Source organism: Glandiceps talaboti, chromosome 6 (genome assembly GCF_964340395.1).
Source record: "Glandiceps talaboti chromosome 6, keGlaTala1.1, whole genome shotgun sequence".
NCBI lineage: Eukaryota > Metazoa > Hemichordata > Enteropneusta > Spengelidae > Glandiceps > Glandiceps talaboti.
The window spans coordinates 23,145,836-23,163,344 of record NC_135554.1 but is presented as its reverse complement, the minus strand read 5'-3'; the positions used below and the strand labels follow the sequence as shown (position 1 = coordinate 23,163,344).

The 17,509-nt window shown below is 34.3% G+C and overlaps 1 protein-coding gene across 1 annotated transcript in view; it reads right to left on the bottom strand.

Moving 5' to 3' along the window:
• Positions 1 to 17,338, bottom strand: part of LOC144436676 (spindle and centriole-associated protein 1-like) — a 29,103-nt gene extending 11,765 nt beyond the window's left edge. Inside the window, exons 1-10 of the mRNA XM_078125520.1 lie at positions 17,261 to 17,338; positions 16,804 to 16,997; positions 16,377 to 16,424; positions 15,267 to 15,345; positions 14,619 to 14,832; positions 13,682 to 13,788; positions 13,066 to 13,122; positions 3,728 to 3,736; positions 3,027 to 3,080; positions 1,250 to 1,374 (exon numbers count right to left, since the gene is read on the bottom strand). Coding sequence (XP_077981646.1) covers positions 1,250 to 1,374; positions 3,027 to 3,080; positions 3,728 to 3,736; positions 13,066 to 13,122; positions 13,682 to 13,788; positions 14,619 to 14,832; positions 15,267 to 15,345; positions 16,377 to 16,424; positions 16,804 to 16,902 — 792 coding nt within the window. The 5' untranslated portion in view covers positions 16,903 to 16,997; positions 17,261 to 17,338. The remainder of the gene's footprint in view (positions 1 to 1,249; positions 1,375 to 3,026; positions 3,081 to 3,727; positions 3,737 to 13,065; positions 13,123 to 13,681; positions 13,789 to 14,618; positions 14,833 to 15,266; positions 15,346 to 16,376; positions 16,425 to 16,803; positions 16,998 to 17,260) is intronic.
• Between the last annotated feature and the right edge of the window lie 171 nt (positions 17,339 to 17,509).

The following is a 17,509-nucleotide window of genomic DNA, read 5'->3' as shown; positions in this document are numbered from 1 at the left end:
ATATAAAAATGCATACCATTTCTATAATTATTACATTATGTATCAGTGATTACTTGCATCAGTACACACACATACCATTGGCAGATAATGTGAAACACTTTATACGTAATATGGTACATTTTGATTGGCTAGAAAAGAAAGGAAACAAGCACATCTGTTGGCTGTATTATTAATAATAAGTGTGATAAAAGTATTATGTATTCCAACTTCCAATCAGTGGCAACCTTGTAATGGCTTCACACTGCCCAGTATTGGTATTTGTACTACAGTGCAATACAGAAACCACTATTGCAATACACTCCTAATGATGTAGTCTAGTTCCAGACAGTATTACATATTAAAAACTTCAACTCTATCCCAGTCTAGTCAAGGCTGTTGCTCGAGCACAGATATCTGTGCTCCCTTAAACGTGTTCATATACACATGATGACGTCGTTGTGTCCCCACGTGATTTTAGTTTAAACAGACTGGAGGTGGAGTCCTGGTTGGACATTTACATATCATAGCAGTCCTAGATCCTAGAAACATGAGAAAGATGATGATAGCTTGTCAATTTGTGATGTATGACTACTGACATGCACCATTCACGCTTCACTCACTATGGGGTAGAACCATAATTAACACCTTTCTTCAGGGCCTTGATTAGACTGGGATAGAGATGAATTTTTAATACGTAATACTGTCCCTGTCTGGAACTAGACTATAATGATGATGATGAGACAGTGAAAATTCACGATTTGAATCCAAAAGGTTTTTTTTGTTCTTTAAGTAGAATAAATTTTCAGTTGATATTATGAACCCAGAATCCGTAAATACTCATCCTCGTTTTGCATACTTGCATTGAAATGATATAAGAATACACAATTGCTTCATGTACATGAAATCATGTGAACACAGCATGGCTGTATTTCTTGAAGAAATTTGATGTTTTGTTTAATTCAATTTATTGACAAAAATATTTCATATTGCAGACTGTTGTGATATATTATAATACCTATTTGAATTATAGTATGTCAAGCATAGAATTTTCTTTGAAAGGAAATAATTATACTAAACTCTATAGCACATTTTTTTTTTTCATTTTCAATTATTTACAAGAGATACGCGGAAAGAATAGACAATGAGAACGCCACAATGTGTTGATACTATCAGTAGAATGAAGTGATCAGAAAAAACTTACATAAAAATTTTAAAGAATTCACGCTACACAAGACATTGTATAGCAACTTGGAAAAGACAGCTTGCTTACCCGTTTCAGTCCATCCAGATTTGTTGCTATGGAAACATTTTCTGTTTCGTCCATATTTTCCATCCTTTTCTTTGTCTTTCTGACTTTAATTGTGTCATTAATAGCAAGCCCTTTTGGTGTCTCTTCTGGTTTCAGTAAAAAAATAGAAAGTAAAATATTATGGATGTCTATCATCTGGCTTTCACCAAACAAACCCCCAAATCCACATTTTCTTTCCAATTTATACCGGAATTTATAACGTTTTAACTTGGTAGTCAGATTTACTGATTGAAATGAACTGTTTCAGCTACAGTACAGTTTTCCATTGATGGTCTGAAGCCTACCACCTTATAATTTGGTAGTTTAGATGATATAATCACTGTATTCTGGACAGTGTACCCTCTTTGAAATTAGACATGCCACTGACACACAGCAACATCTTGTAACCCATCAAAATGTGATGTCCCTGTTCTCTACTCCTTTGCTACAGTATGTGGTACCCAGTATGCCTTCTAAGCTAATTAGACACGCCACTGACACACAGCAACATCTTGTAGCCCATCAAAATTTGATTTCCCTGTTTTCTACTATGTGGTACCCAGTATGCCTTCTAAGCTAATTAGACACGCCACTGACACACAGCAACATCTTGTAACCTATCAAAATGTGATTTCCCTGTTTTCTACTATGTGGTACCCAGTATGCCTTCTCAGCCTGGAATACTGAATTTTTGTGAACCCTGACTTCAATTAAGATTTCACATGCCAAATTCCTACTTGGTCTGACTTGGTTCCAATGGCATACATGTACTAAATATTGTTACAGTTAGAAATTAGAAAATATTCTTTTATATTTATATAGTTTTGTACGGGTAAAATTTGGTTTGTTTCCTATGTATGTATGAATGGAAAGATAATTTTCACAAGAAACCAACCCCAATAGACAGTCAAAAGTTCATGAGATTTTACCTACAATGTACTTTTCTCTCTCAATAAACTTACACATAGAGAAAGATAAACAACCTCTGATGTAATGTCTGACGCACAACCCACATAGTAAACTGTGGCATATAAAGGGTAGTTTAATTATACATGAGACAAATTCATAATTCATATACCTATATGTTGATAAGGTCAAAACAGGTGTAATTTCTAGCAGGATGAGTAAATTATTCACTGGGATGAAATATTCAACTAAGACATTTAACGAGGAGAATATCAGCACAATCATTGCTGTCTCCTCAAATTTTAAGACTGGCATCACTATATAAGAGCAAATTGATCTCATCCTTTGTCAGACCTTGAAGTAGAGGCATTGTTTGATCACTGCTGTTTCTTAAATTTTGAAGACAGGTGTTGCCAAGGACAAATCACTATCCTTTGCAGATTTTTATGTAGAAAGTAGAGATGTAAATTAATTTACAGCATTGTTATTTCTTCAGATTTGAAGACTGTCATCACCATGGACAATCAATGTTACCTTGGCAGCAGACATTTGTAGAAATAATACCATCCTTTTATCAAACTTGAAGCCTCTCATCACAAAGGACAATCAATGCTACCTTCATGGCTTTTAAGCAGAAGACATTGATTCTATCACTGCCATTTCTTCAAATTTAAAGACAGTATTATTGCTGAGAACAAATTGGTGCTATCCTTGGCTGACCTAATACTGTACGTAGGAAGTACAGACATTATTTGTATTATAAATACTTCCTTAAATCTGAAGACTTGCATCACCGAGGACAAATCATCACTGTGAAATGGCAGTGGATTTGATTAAAAATGGGAATACTTACCTTCTGACATAATTCTTTGGTGTTCAGGTGTACACATTAAGTTATCTACAGCACCTGAAAGATAAAAAAAATATTGTAAATTTATCATTCACAGGGTTCATACAATTCAAGGCAAATAAATTCCACAACTTTCCAGTTTTTCATCAGTTTCCCAGGAGTATTAAGATCAACTTTCATTTTCCAGGAGTGTGGACCAGCCATTTACATTTTAATTTGTCAACACACCTGCTTTTTGATACAATATAAGTCACTTATGTAATCAACACTTTACGAGAGTAGCATCAGATCATTCATTGGATTGATAGTTCAGGAGTTTCCTGGCATCGATTGCATTTTTCCTGGAGTCCTTTCAAATTCCAGGACTTTCCAGGGGCGTATGAATCCTGATTCATCAAGTATGCCACATGCATGCCAACATGCAAGTTCCAACAGAAAACATGGAATATTGTGCAATCACACTTTGTAAATATTAGATGTAAGCTTCACAGCATTCTAAAAGTACATTTTGAGAAAGCCTACATGTACTAAAACCAAGGATTGTACACACAGACTAAGATTGCATGCTACTTTAGGAAGAAGATTGCAAACACCCAGCCAATGTCTATAGACTAACCACATTGTCCCTTTAAATGTAGTGTAATTACAGTCTCGGAGCACTTGGTAACACATATCCTTACATTTAAAATGTTTTCATGTCCTACTTAGACTTGCTAAGTTACTGTTTTTTTTTACCCATTTATTTGAATAAAGTAAGTTTTTTAAAACACATGTTTTTTTTTCAATGTGAAATGATAACTTGAGTACATGGTTGTGAAACAGTTGGGTGAAAGTGGAAGCACAGACAACATACTATTTTTAAAAAAGCATAGACAAAAAGCATGAAAAAAGTGAATAACAAACGCAAAACCTTTGAAGGTCACGAGACTAAAGAAATATAAATCTTCCAAAGGACTGGTGACAGTCTATGTTGTACTTCATTACTTTGGTAAAAGTTTGTTCAGGCAAAAGCTCTATCCTTCAAGTTATATATCATATTAACTTTAATGTTTAAATGGGTGTGTGTTTTAAATAAGATACTGGGGAAAGTCATAATTTATGCATTAACGAAATAAAACGAAGAGACTGTGATTATACTCTAAAAAACCAGATTGAAATGAGATCATTATTTTAATCACTTTCAAAGGATTGTATATATATCACCCACTGTGCAAAATCTTGTGGCAAAATTTGCTTGCGGCAGATTTTATTGCTTGGTTATTGCAAGAGTAAAATTTTATGTATCACTATATGATGGTGGCTTTCCTCTTGAATGCAATATTAATTATTTTACATGATTTTGTAATTTCTATCACAGTAATTTGACTCAGAGCAATCAAAGTTATGAAACCAGAAATCTTGGTTACGGGACTGTACAAGTTAGTCCATTTATCATACATGAGATTGTACACACTTCTAAGTTTTTCTTCACTTAGAACTGTAATCTCTTAAATAGAGTATCAAGTCATGAAACATTCAGATATTCAATCTACAAATGGTGTTAGATTACAAAGTAGCTTTGGGCTATGTATTCTTTGCTTCACTAGTGGTATAGGGCTTTTATCCGATACTCACAGCTGTGTGTCTTGGTAAACTCTTTGCTGGTTCCTGTGTACATGTATTGCATACATATGCAAGTAAATAGTAATCTCCATCAGTGTGTCCTCTTATGATAGTCAAATTTTGTTGTAAGTCAAAATGAGAAAAACTGGGATTTCTTGTGAGTTACCACATAGTAAGAGATAGAGGAACACCAAATTTTGGTGGGTCATTAGTAATGCCAAGCTTCAGTGGCATGTCAAATTGGCTTAGAGTGCACACTGATCTCCATCTATCCTATCATTGGATGAGACGATCTGATGAGTGACTATTGTGGGCATGTATACATACATGAACACAGGTTGTACAGTATACATAATTCAAAATGGCTGATTCGACGATGGTTATTACTTGCTATCTATGGTCTTACACAAACCAATAGTTCATGTGATGATGCAGTGTTCAACGTAGGTAACCCTGGAAAAACCCCAGTATTAATTTAAAAAAAAAAAACAGTATTAATCTACAATCAAGCTAGTACATTTTGTAAACGTGTGTTGCAATCTTGATGACAAAAATAATGATGATACCACCTGTAGTGGACCTCTGCCACTTAGTCACATACCTAAAGTCTGTTAAAAATCATTCACAAACTTTCTACATTCAGAAAACAATAACATACTAAGTTATATCATGTATAGACGAGTGTTTTTGTTAGGGTTGGGTCAGTGGTAAGTACTAGTAGATAAAATCTACCTGAATTCCTAAGTCATTTTATCAGGGTTTCCTACCCATGTTTTTGCTGGTGGTATTATTAAAATGACCATGGAGGTAAAATTTCTCCTAGGTTCCTTAGTCATTCTAACTTTCATAACTGCCTACTTGTTTTGTTACAACTTACAGTTGTTAAGTATGTCAAATCTACCTGAGTTCGCCACTCATCCAAATCAAAACTATGGTACAAGGTACGGAAATCTTTGGAAGTTTTACCACATATTTGACTCCGCTATGTTCCCAACAAAATTATGGTACAAGGTACGAAAATCTTTGGAAGTTTTATCACATGTGACTATGTCTTCTCTGTGTTCCCACCAAAATTATGGTACAAGGTACGTAAATCTACGGAAGTTTACCATATGTGACTATGTCCCCTCTGTGTTCCAAATCAAAATTATGGTACAAGGTACAGAAATCTATGCAAGTGTTACAAGATGTCCCCTCTGTTACCAGGGGTACTCACCAAAATCATGGTACAAAGTATAGAATCTATGCAAGTATTACCAGATTTCCTTCCCTCTGTTACTAGGGTATTTATGTCATAGCAGGCAAATAACTAACTTTTAATGATCTGATTAGTTTTTTCATTTTATGATGGTCTTTCAAGGATGATAGCTCAGCTGCTACTACATGTAAAGTTTCACCAATAAGACTAAAATTATTTTACATCTCATCGGTATTCAGGGACCTACATGTAGTATTATTACTACATACATCAAATTCACAGTAACCATTCTTTTACAAAAAGTATCAACTTGAGAGTTTTGAACATATATAAGAAATCAGGCAGTAAATCCTGGTACTTGAAATATAATTGTACTCCCTAGGTAAGTCATAATAACATTAATTTGATTTCTTGATCAATACCATGACTTCAGTTCCTAGGAATACACGAGAATAAGTCAACCTTCACAGTCTATTTTGATCCTCAATCGTAAGGTAACACGCTATTGTGAGTATCTAAAAAATGTAAAATTCATTTATTGTTTAATCACCAAATAAAACAAATCAGTCATCAAAACAAAAATGTCTGAAAAACATTTCCATTCTTTACAACTTTGCCGATCCTGTTATCTATCTAATATCATAAATCATGGTTCTTGAAATTGCAAACTTTCAATCTAATTCCATTTTATAATTTTAAATTCATTTATCCTAATGATAACTGACTCTTCAAGACACAGTGATAACAACTCCATGCATAGTGTTACATAGACAATGACTTTGAATTAAGTTTGACATTCTCTAGAGCTCTTCAATGTATAGATATCTAATTATTTGCTTTGATTGCTGCAATCAACTTTTGATAAATCAACAATAAAGTGCTTGTCCTTTTTCACTTGAGAGTGTTCTTCGTGAACATAATTATCTAGCAATTTCCGTACTGATTACAAGGAAGGAAAACTAAATTTATCTTTTCACAGGTACAGATGTCTGACTATAAAGATTGTTTCAGAAGAAACGTTCAGTTCAACAAAACTCTTGTTTCATTTGAAAGGTTGTAAGAAAAGCACTTTTACAGACAGTTTGTTTACAGGTGGTTTCAAAAGACATGATCATTTATGTTTTTCTTTCTACAAAAGTGTGGTGGTTTTATTTGATGGGTTTATAAAAAACAACAGCTCAGTCGTATAAATAACAATTATAATAATAATGCAAATTTATAATGCACCTTTCCTCCTGAGATCTCAAGGCACTCAGAACTATTACCCCTGGCACGGATCAATGGCAGTACAACGGCTCTTTATACTTCCTAAACTCCTTGGGGAGCATACAATCCATTGCAGCCTTTTAAGTGCATAGGATTAAGGCATTCACATAGCAACCTCTATCCTACCAGGTCCCCAATTGTACAGCTGGGTTGACTGAGACCAGTCTGAGGCAAAATTATGGTTCAAATCTTGCCCAAGGACTTTAGCCATTCAGAAGCAAATGGCAGCGACAGGGCTCGAACCTGCAACCTGCAAATTCCAAGCCGGCCACGCTAACCATCTGTCCATCATGACTCCACGATCAATCAACTATTGTTTCTAGACATATCCGGCTCTACAAAATTCTTGATGGTTTCATTTGTATGGTTACAGTTTCTTGAAGAAACCACACTTCATGGACAGTTTATGGAAAAATTGTTTCAATACAATACACATGTTCACTTTTTAAATAGTCTAATGCTTTTATTTTGAAAAATATTGAGAATAACAACTCAGAGACAGAGTTAGAGAGATTGTTTCAATAGACAATGTTCAGTTGATTGACCAGATTTTAAATTCAGTCAATTGCAAGTCATAGTTACGTATGATTCAGCAAGTAGAATACTATGAGTGACTTTTAAATACGCAGTATAAATCTCGCCCAAAATATAAACCTGACCTGTGCCCCTTACCAATGTACTCCTATCTCTAAATACTGTATGACATGTTAAAGTACTTACTATTGTATTCTGACAACTGTACAACAATTCACTTAAACTCAAGGTAAGGCCTAAAAAAGTAATTGTTTGGTTCCTGTTACCTGACCTCACGTTGTTTTTCACTGCCAACCCTAAACTGTTTTTTTTTATATATTCAAGAATAAAAAAAATCAAATTGCAAAAATTGTGAAGTCTCACTAGAAATAGTTGATGTGGAAACTGCCATCAACTTAAAGAAGGACACTCTAAAACTGTTTTTCCAATCTGTAATGGCTGTACATCTGATAGGATGAAATAAACAACAGAGACCATTTGGAAAACAATGGATAACCTGAACTAGACACTCACACATGAAAAAATATATATATAATATAATAAAATAAAAAATCTGCCTACCCCACCTATTCTAAAATTGAGGGTAATCGGAACCACACAATTTTGTTTTTAGGCCTTACCATCATAAGATAAACATTGTTACATATGTACCAGTAATTACTTGTAACAGTGCTTGCAGGTAACCTTGGTATTTGCACTGCTGTGCAATACAAAAAACACTACTTACTACATGTACATGTAAATAACATGTATGCAAATGATAATGCGAATGAGTGCACGACTGACTCTGCCTTGTACACAAAATCATGTGAACACAATATGATTTGGATGGAAACTTACTGTTTCAGATAAACGTATGCAATAATAACAGAACCTCATTAGATGTGAGTGCCAGAGTGGACACTCAGAGGCACTATAGTATTACATTCATGCTTGCGGTGTTTTCTGATGCACTTTATGGCTGCAGACAACACCATGAGCTCTTGTACAAATACCCCAAGTATGCCACACTTGCACTCATATGTCATGGGTTCTGTCAATCACGTAATTTACACAGCTGTTTGATATTATAATAAAATAATATTTTATTTATTTATTTATTGCATCCCTTTTGTATTAGGGGCTCACTAAGATTGTTAGGAGCAGCACTAACAAAAAAAAATACATACACTAATAAAAAAACCGAGTAAAAACATATACAAGAAAAACATACATGTCTGATTGAAATAATAGTATTACTTCAATCATGCACCATAAATTATACTTTTCTTTTGTTATATGTAGTTTTTATCCAATTGAGGGCTATATTTAATGTTTTGTGTCAGCTTTTAACACCATCCATAATAATTTGACATAAAACATACATAAAAATCTGACAAAAGAATTAACGACAGATTGCACTAATGTGTTTATATAAATAAAAGATGTCTGCAACATCTGGAATGAGATCAAATGATAAAATAATCATTGCCTGTTTCTGTATTTTTCATGTTATCAATATCATATTCCAATGGCATGATCTAACTATTAATTAAGTCAACTGTATTGTATCCTGTACCAGTAGGATTAAATTAAAATTAATTTTTAAAAGTGACAGAAACTAATTTTTATAACATATCATTTTCATACAGCCTTCAGTGATTGGCTCAGACCATGTCATGTGGTATGAACTACTGTTCCATAGTGACCCCAATTTGCATAGAAGGAGGCACTAGTAGTATTAGATACTGAGGGCAGTCACCTTAGACTAGCAAGGCAGTCTCTTTGGTTATTTGCTTTGACTATGCAAAGAATATGTGCCAGAGAATATAAATTATTAAAAAATACTTCTTGTTTTGGCTTTATTATGGCACCAGTAAACATCTTATTACCCCTCGTGCTGTTACGTATACATATTTATATCTGCTAAGACCCATGTGTAGAGATCGAGAGTCATAGAACCTCCATGTGGTAGTACATTGTACCTAACAGTGTACCACATTGCTAGAACAATAGAGATGAAAGATAGTTTCAATATGGTGTTTCTTGGCAATCAGGTGAAATTATGTGATGTGAAATCATGAAATGACTCTCCAGAATCCAAAGTTTATGAACATCATGACATTCCATATCTTTTATTAGCTGTAACTTTTCACTGAAACAATATACTTGTAACTGAACGAGTTTGAGGAGACAGACCTCTGCTTTGGTGGGTCATTAGTACCTGATACCATCAAACTAAGCTCATAACTGATGGCATACTGATGACTAGTATAAGTTGCAACTGTCTCACTACCATTTGAAAAACATCTTGCTATTACAGCATAGCATTATACATGTATACAGGACAAAACCAACTGTTTGACAGGACTGCTGATGCACTGAAGTAGAGACAATAAGTCCCCTCAAAACATTTCATTTAGAAATGCACGATTTCATGACGATATTTATTAGATACCAGGCTAATTGCTCCTAGGAGCAGAAAGTTCTGGATAAAAATAACGACTGCTATGTTCCTTTTTTCATCTAACTTATCTGAACTACTACCTTATTTGTGAAAGTGTTAATTTTCTCTAGACAAAGTAGACATATCTCACACACACACTCTAATTCCTCTTGAGGACAGACATACAGGAAGTCTTTGAAAGAAACCCAACCAGGACTAAAATGGCCAGGGAAATCATGTACAATTTTAATACCTACTAATAAATTGTAACATGCATCATCCTTAAACAAAAGCACAGGATTTATCATGCGAATTGAACGCTTTAATTTGGGTATTACCGGTACTGTACATTTATTATTTCTCATTTATTGCCCAATATCACAGGTAATGTACAAATTTTAGTAGAAGCAACTGATTAAAAGTTTTTGTGGCTATACTTTATATTGTAAACCTTGAATAATATTTTCGCTACTAAAAAATATCCACATAAATCGTAGGCTATCAATTGTATGTAATTTATTATGTGAATGTTACATCTGTAACTCGTTTCCTAAGATTACACATACATTTTGTGAATGTCCACAAGCAAATCTTGTTAAAACCTTGTACACTTTTTTTTTCTATAAATTTTTGAGCTGGGAATTGTTCCAGCAATTTTCTTTTATGTAAATGTATATGTATATATATATATATATATATATATATATATATATATATATATATATATATATATATATATATATATATATATATATATATATATATATATATATATATATATATATATATACAAAATGATTTATATATACAGATTTGACACTTTCCTTTGTAAGATATGTGGAACTTTTTTTTGCTGAAAAAAATTTGTCAGGCTGACAGTATATAACTTGAAGTCAACATTTGTAAGTAATAGAAGCTATTAATGTTTATCACCACTGGTATGAAATTATAATCCAAACCCTTTGGATAAATGTAGGTGTTACTCTTATGTCTCAAAGCCTTTAGATATGTTGTGTGTCTACTAACTATGCATGCATGACAAGATCTTTTATGGCAATTCATGGATGAACCTGTCTCATGATTTTATGCTTCATACTAAAAATGGAGAAAACGTGGTATTGTATATGGTACTACTAGGGGCATTAATAGGTATAAGAATTTCCTGAGCTGCCTGAGGGTGGTTTTAATAATTTGCTAATAATTTATGTGGTTTCAGGTTGTGAGTTTATGTAATGCAAGTATCACTATCTGGATACAGAAATAAAACGACATGATTCAATGATTGTGTGCATGCATGCATAATCATATGTATGTATGTATGTATGTATGTATGTATGCAATCTTAACACATATCCATACATACATACACACACACGCATATGAATAAAGTAGAATGTCATTGGTCCAAATAACTGTATGAAAACCTGGCAGTTGAGGAATGGCCCTTCTTTCTGATATATTATATATCCCTCACACAGTGAGCCAGAAGGTATGTTGTAATTTGAATGGACTTTTCACTCAAAGCTGCCCTACATCATTCCCTGATTGATCAATTTTTTAAAAGTAATAAATCTTGAACTCCAATTGATAAATTCTATCTACTGATCAAATATACAACTGTTCGTTACAGAAATCTGGTCCATGTGTTTATCATCAATAAAATACAGACTTTGCATTAAATCGCACCATTGAGACCCTTTTTTAGACGGGAGATATTGATCTTTGAGTGAAAATTTCATGTGTGCATCACCATCAGGTAATAAGTCCCTCTGTTACTTGCCAAGTCAACATATATACATAAAAGAACTTTCTACAGTTACCTAGGGGATTCCTAGTCAAATGTCAGCATTCATACATGATACATTATACCATGGCTAGGGAGTTACAGTCTAGCTACATGTATATATGCATAAATTTGGTTTTTAACTTCACTTTTGGTACTGGAACTCTGACAATGTAAAAATACCCTTTACCTGGGTTTCTTTGAGAAATTCCCCAAGGTTGGTAGAAATACGATGTAGATTCAGAGATTGTTATAAATAAAGTACTTTTACAACTTTTAATGAATAGTTTATGACCTCACAGTAAAACTCCTTGAGTTTTAAGGTCTCTTGGGCTTACATCCCATTCAAAAAGCAAAGTAACTTTTTAAAACTTTTAGTAATTCCACTCGTCAATCTGTGCAAGCTATTGATGCAAAAAATAAATAAATGCAAGACTTAAAATCTTTGAGTGCATGTACACTGGGTTGTAAATCTTAGGTCTGTGATCATGACTTCAATGATAATAATTATAATGATAAAGAGATTTATATAGTGTCTGGTATCCATCAGTGTTGCTCACTGGCGGTTCACAATAGATACTGTCACAAATAAGCTCTCTCGAAAAGGTATGTCTCCAGTCTTGATTTGAAAGTTTCAATACTTGGTGCCAAGTGGACAGTGTTTGGCAGTTGGTTCCACAGAATTGTGGTGGCGTAGCTGAAAGATTGATCTTGATATGATTTAAGTCTTTTTCTGGAAGCGTTGAGTGTTGGATGATGACTTGAGCACAAAGATCTTGTAGGGTTGTTAACAATGATAAGTTCAGCCAGATATTGAGGCACCTCTTTGTACAACAATTTCATAATTTGTTGTCATTATTACATCCCCATTTACATAAAATACATACTACTTTTTAGATGTGAACTAGTGTGATTACACTGCTTGGCCAGTCCAGCTTCTACTGAGGTTTTTGTCTAATGCTTTGGTAATTTTGCTGTGTTTTCAGTGTTTCTAATGATCTACTTTTGGAAACTGTGTTTTTATATAGACTTTGAGAGCCTATAAATGATCAGTTATCATGTTATGACCATACATACTTATACATGTTATGACTGTCCTTTCCCTTTGTACTAGTCTATCTACTGGCTGCATATGACACCACCCCGTTATCAAAAAATATGATTTTTCCAAAAAACATGGATGAATATAATTTTCATTTCTAAATTTTATTTGCCATTTAACGTATACACTTACTTGGTTGACCATCTTTTTCTGCTTCCATTTGGGTATTTTTATCTTGAGTTGTTTCCTCTACCACAAGAAAAATAAAAAATAAAAATAATCAAATTGATTTTGACTCGAGATAATATACAACAAAAAAATGAAATGCTTCATTGTTTTTTTGATGCTTGATGAACAGTGGAGAAAAATGGAAGGAGGGAAAAAGCATGTCGAGTCAAAAGAGATTAGAGGTCTGTGTTGATATCCTAAAATGTAAATGTTCAGGTCAGGAAAGAGGTAAAATCTAATAAGGTTCTCTAGTCTCTTGACTTGGTTTCCAAATAATTTGGGGGGGGGGGGGGGGGGGGGGGGGCTTTTCTGACTTCCCCTTTCTATGCATGCTTGGGGTTCCCAAACCTTCAAACACCAGGGAGGCACAACAGATGATGTAGATATTTGTAATTAACGCCTGAACTCATCATGGAGGTGATTTTAGATGTGAAGAAAATGTACCTTTAACTTTTAAGATGTAATGTACTCTTTTAATTTCTAGCAGTGTGATGAAGTGATTTCAAGCATAGTCTAGTTCATCCCTCTGTGTCCACAATTTTACACTCTTGTCACAAAATGTTTTGTATTGAGCACATACCTTCACTATCACTTTCAATGTCTTCAGAGACTTCATTGAGAACAGGTGGATCAGGTTGGGTAAATCTGGCTGGTATTTCTGTCGACTGACTTATTGACATCATGGACCTACAATATGTAACATTCATACAGAATGGACATCTTCAAATTAAGAATTGATACTACATACTAGTGCTGTACATAAAGAATGGATATCTCCAAATAAGGAGTCTATATAATCATATGCACTGAACATATTGCATTGTGACCATGGCAACTTCAAATTGAGAGAAAAAGTAGGGCGTTATAAAGAATGATAAAAAGTATACAGGAGAAAAAACATACATATTATGTAAATAGTTTGGGAAATTCCTTGAGGATCTTCACCTGTTTATATTAGAAGATACATAGCAAATTAAAATAAAACTGCTAAATGTCACAAAAACGTGGAACTTCAAACCACTAAAAAGGTGAATTCCTAGCAAAGAACAACCTGTTGTACTGATTTCTTGGACAACGTTTCATATGGTACAGTCTTAATAATAATAATGTTGGTTTCTTATATAGCGCTTTCCCACACCGTGCTCAAAGCGCTTTACAATTATTACCCCTGGCTCGGATCAGAACAGCACAACGGCCCTTTAGTCTTCCTCAACTCCCCGGGGAGCATACAATCCATTGCAGCCATTTTAAGCGCATAGGATTAAAGCCTTCACATTGCAACCTACATCCTACCAGGTCCCCAGTTATACAGCTGGGTTGACTGAGGCACAGTCGTGGTTCAAATCTTGCCCAAGGACTTTAGCCACTCAGAAACAAACAGCAGGCAGCGACGGGGCTCGAACCTGCAACCTGTAGATTCCAAGCCGGTCACGCTAACCATTCACCCATCATGACTCCATGACATCATGACAGTCTTGAATTAGTCATGCCTGTTTAATAAAAAATGGGAAACTAACCTGTCTGTTTGACTGTTGTTGTCTTGTCCTGGAGCAAATGTCACATTAGGTAATCCAGTATAACGCTTAGGATCATCTCCAAACAAATCTTTGACAACTGCCATGACCCTATCTGTATGGGCTAACACATCTTGTAATTCATCACCATCATATAACATTTCACGAAGCAAGGAAACTCTGGTTCTTCCCTCACTTGGTGGTGTTCGCTTCAGAGCTGTGATTATAAAACAAAAAGTGTATCAATTACAAAATGTGATTTGATGCAACTCTGTGAGAAAAAATATTACTAGTATTCTCAGGTTTTTTGTTATGGGTTGTCAAAGTAGGGAGAAGTTCCCAAGATATATTATTAACCAGACTTTCTTACCCAAATTATCGCAAACAGTGTCTATGTTGACTAGATTTTTATCAGATGTCCTCCTCTTGCCACCAGGGTACTTGAATGGTAGTAAAACTTACTGATTCCTTTTTATCAAATTCAATGTTTTTGTTGTCACTATCACAAAATAGTAGGCTTTCTCATAGACCCTATGTTGGTGGAAGGTCTATGGCTTTCTTAATGAGTTTGTTTTTTATTTGCCAAACCATAGGTTGGTGGAGGGTCTATGATTGAATGCAATAGTACGCAATTAACACACAATACACTACCTTTTGCTAAAGCTTGCTGCTGCTTTTCCAACTTCACAGACGACAAGTTATGAGATTTATGAATTGCATGTCTTCGTTCCTATACAAAATAAACATATGATTTAAAACACACACATACTCCAAGATGTATTAGAGGCAAGATCAATAGTTCAATGTAGGATAAAAAACTAAACTCTTTGAGTTAGGCCTCAGAACACCCCCCCCCCCCCCTCCATACTTGAAAATGTGTTTCAGAGAGCACATTCAATTTCAAATCAGTACATATGTAGTAGTGTGTGTGTAGTGCTATGAATACAAAGCGGGTATGCAGTTAAGAAAAAATCGTTCTTTGTTGACATTTTAGTTTCTACTTTATTTTAGTGGCCATTCTCACAAAGCAGAGTTATTATTTCTATCACTACATTTCGTGGGAGGCTCGTTAAGAACGTTGCCGTAAAACAGGCCGTGGTTTGTGACGATGTTTAGTGCCATTCATTTCTATTCTTCTATTTCTCGACGACTTTTAAAAAAAAAAAAAATTTAAATAGAAATATAGGAGTACAAACATCCATTGAAAGTAAAATTGAGTTTGCAGGATGAGGCTCATTCCCCCCCCCCCCCCCTCAAACTCCAAAGTAAAAGGATTTAGGTTTTTTTTTTATCCTACATTGATCTATTGATCTCGCCCCTTACTGGTAATCTATAAAATCATACTTTTCAGACCCTGTTATCCTGTAGCTAGAGTACTAAGAAAAATAATATTTTTTATATCTCTGTTTATATCATATCAAAGTATTATGAATCATGATAAACCGATAATAAAATATACCCAAAGATTAGCTCAAAACTTAACATGTACAAACTAGTAACTTCTTTAGCATTACAACAAGATTATCTAGTAGTATATGATCTAAGACTTGGAAAAAGTAAGAGGTTTCGTAGCTCATTACAATGGTCATTTCAAATCCCAATCTGCTTGTATTCCAGGCTAGAGGTTCTGGGGTATTTTCAAAATTATATACCACAATAACAAAGTTTTCTTGACTGCCCTTCATCTTGAAGATCTTGTAATGAGAAACATATCTCTTGAAAATTTTACCTTTTATAGACAAGTATGTGACAAAAGCTTACCAGTTCATGTCTTGATAATTTATAGACACTGAGATCTGATTGTGTATCCTGTAATAGGTAACAAATGCAGACATTACAAAATGTACAAAACACAAACGTTGCACATACATACATACATACATACATACATACATACATACATACATACATACATACATGTGAAGATAGACAAAATTGCATGAAAAAGTGAGAAACCATTTGTTTTGTTAGTTTCAGATGTAATATACATGTGCAAGTAGGCCTGACTACATATCCACGGATGTACCACTTATGGCCATCCGAAAACCACAACAATAAACAGACAAATAAGTAAATGAACAAACAATGGTCATAATTGTCAACAACCAACTTGGCCTTCATTATTTCAGATACATGTATTAGTAACTTCATCTTGGTGATGTTTCTGAAATAAGTACATTTCACTTACGTCCCAAGCGTCTTTCTTGGTGACTTTCTTTCTCTTGGGTTTCCCGGACGAGATCATTGTCGCCGAAGGCTTCGACGTCTGAACACGGACAAATGACATGCTGATACTGATGATGGTGTGTACTACTTTGACCCAAAACGTTGGCAAGATTGTTGCTGGACGTAGGGAAGGTTTACAAACTGGAAAACTTAAACCTGTAAATTGTAATGAAAACAATACCTGTTATCTAGTCATTCGCGTATCAAATGTAATACAGATACAGAACACTCCGACGACATGAAGTTCAACTGACGGTGCATGTTGACACACGAAATATTGGAGTCGTGAGTCTAAAAGTAAATTCAAGACAGTGAACTCGACGGTCAGTTACAAAATCATGACATTAATAGCCAAATGGAATTAACTTATATTGGATGTTATATCAGAGAAATACGTAATATCATGAACTCATGCTCACCTTGCTTGGCTATCTATCAGCTGTGACAGCAGGTTGTCGATCGAGGCGTACACTACAAAATGCAAATCTCCCGCCATATTGGATTTGCCTACTCACAGATCGGATGGATATAAAAATTATATTGTAATCACTAACAAAAACCCTGTTAACATGAACATAGTTTTCAAGTATCGATAAAAATATGAAAGATATAAAATGATGTATTACATGCATCATTTATAAATTTATGCGCCATTAAACTGCTTTTAT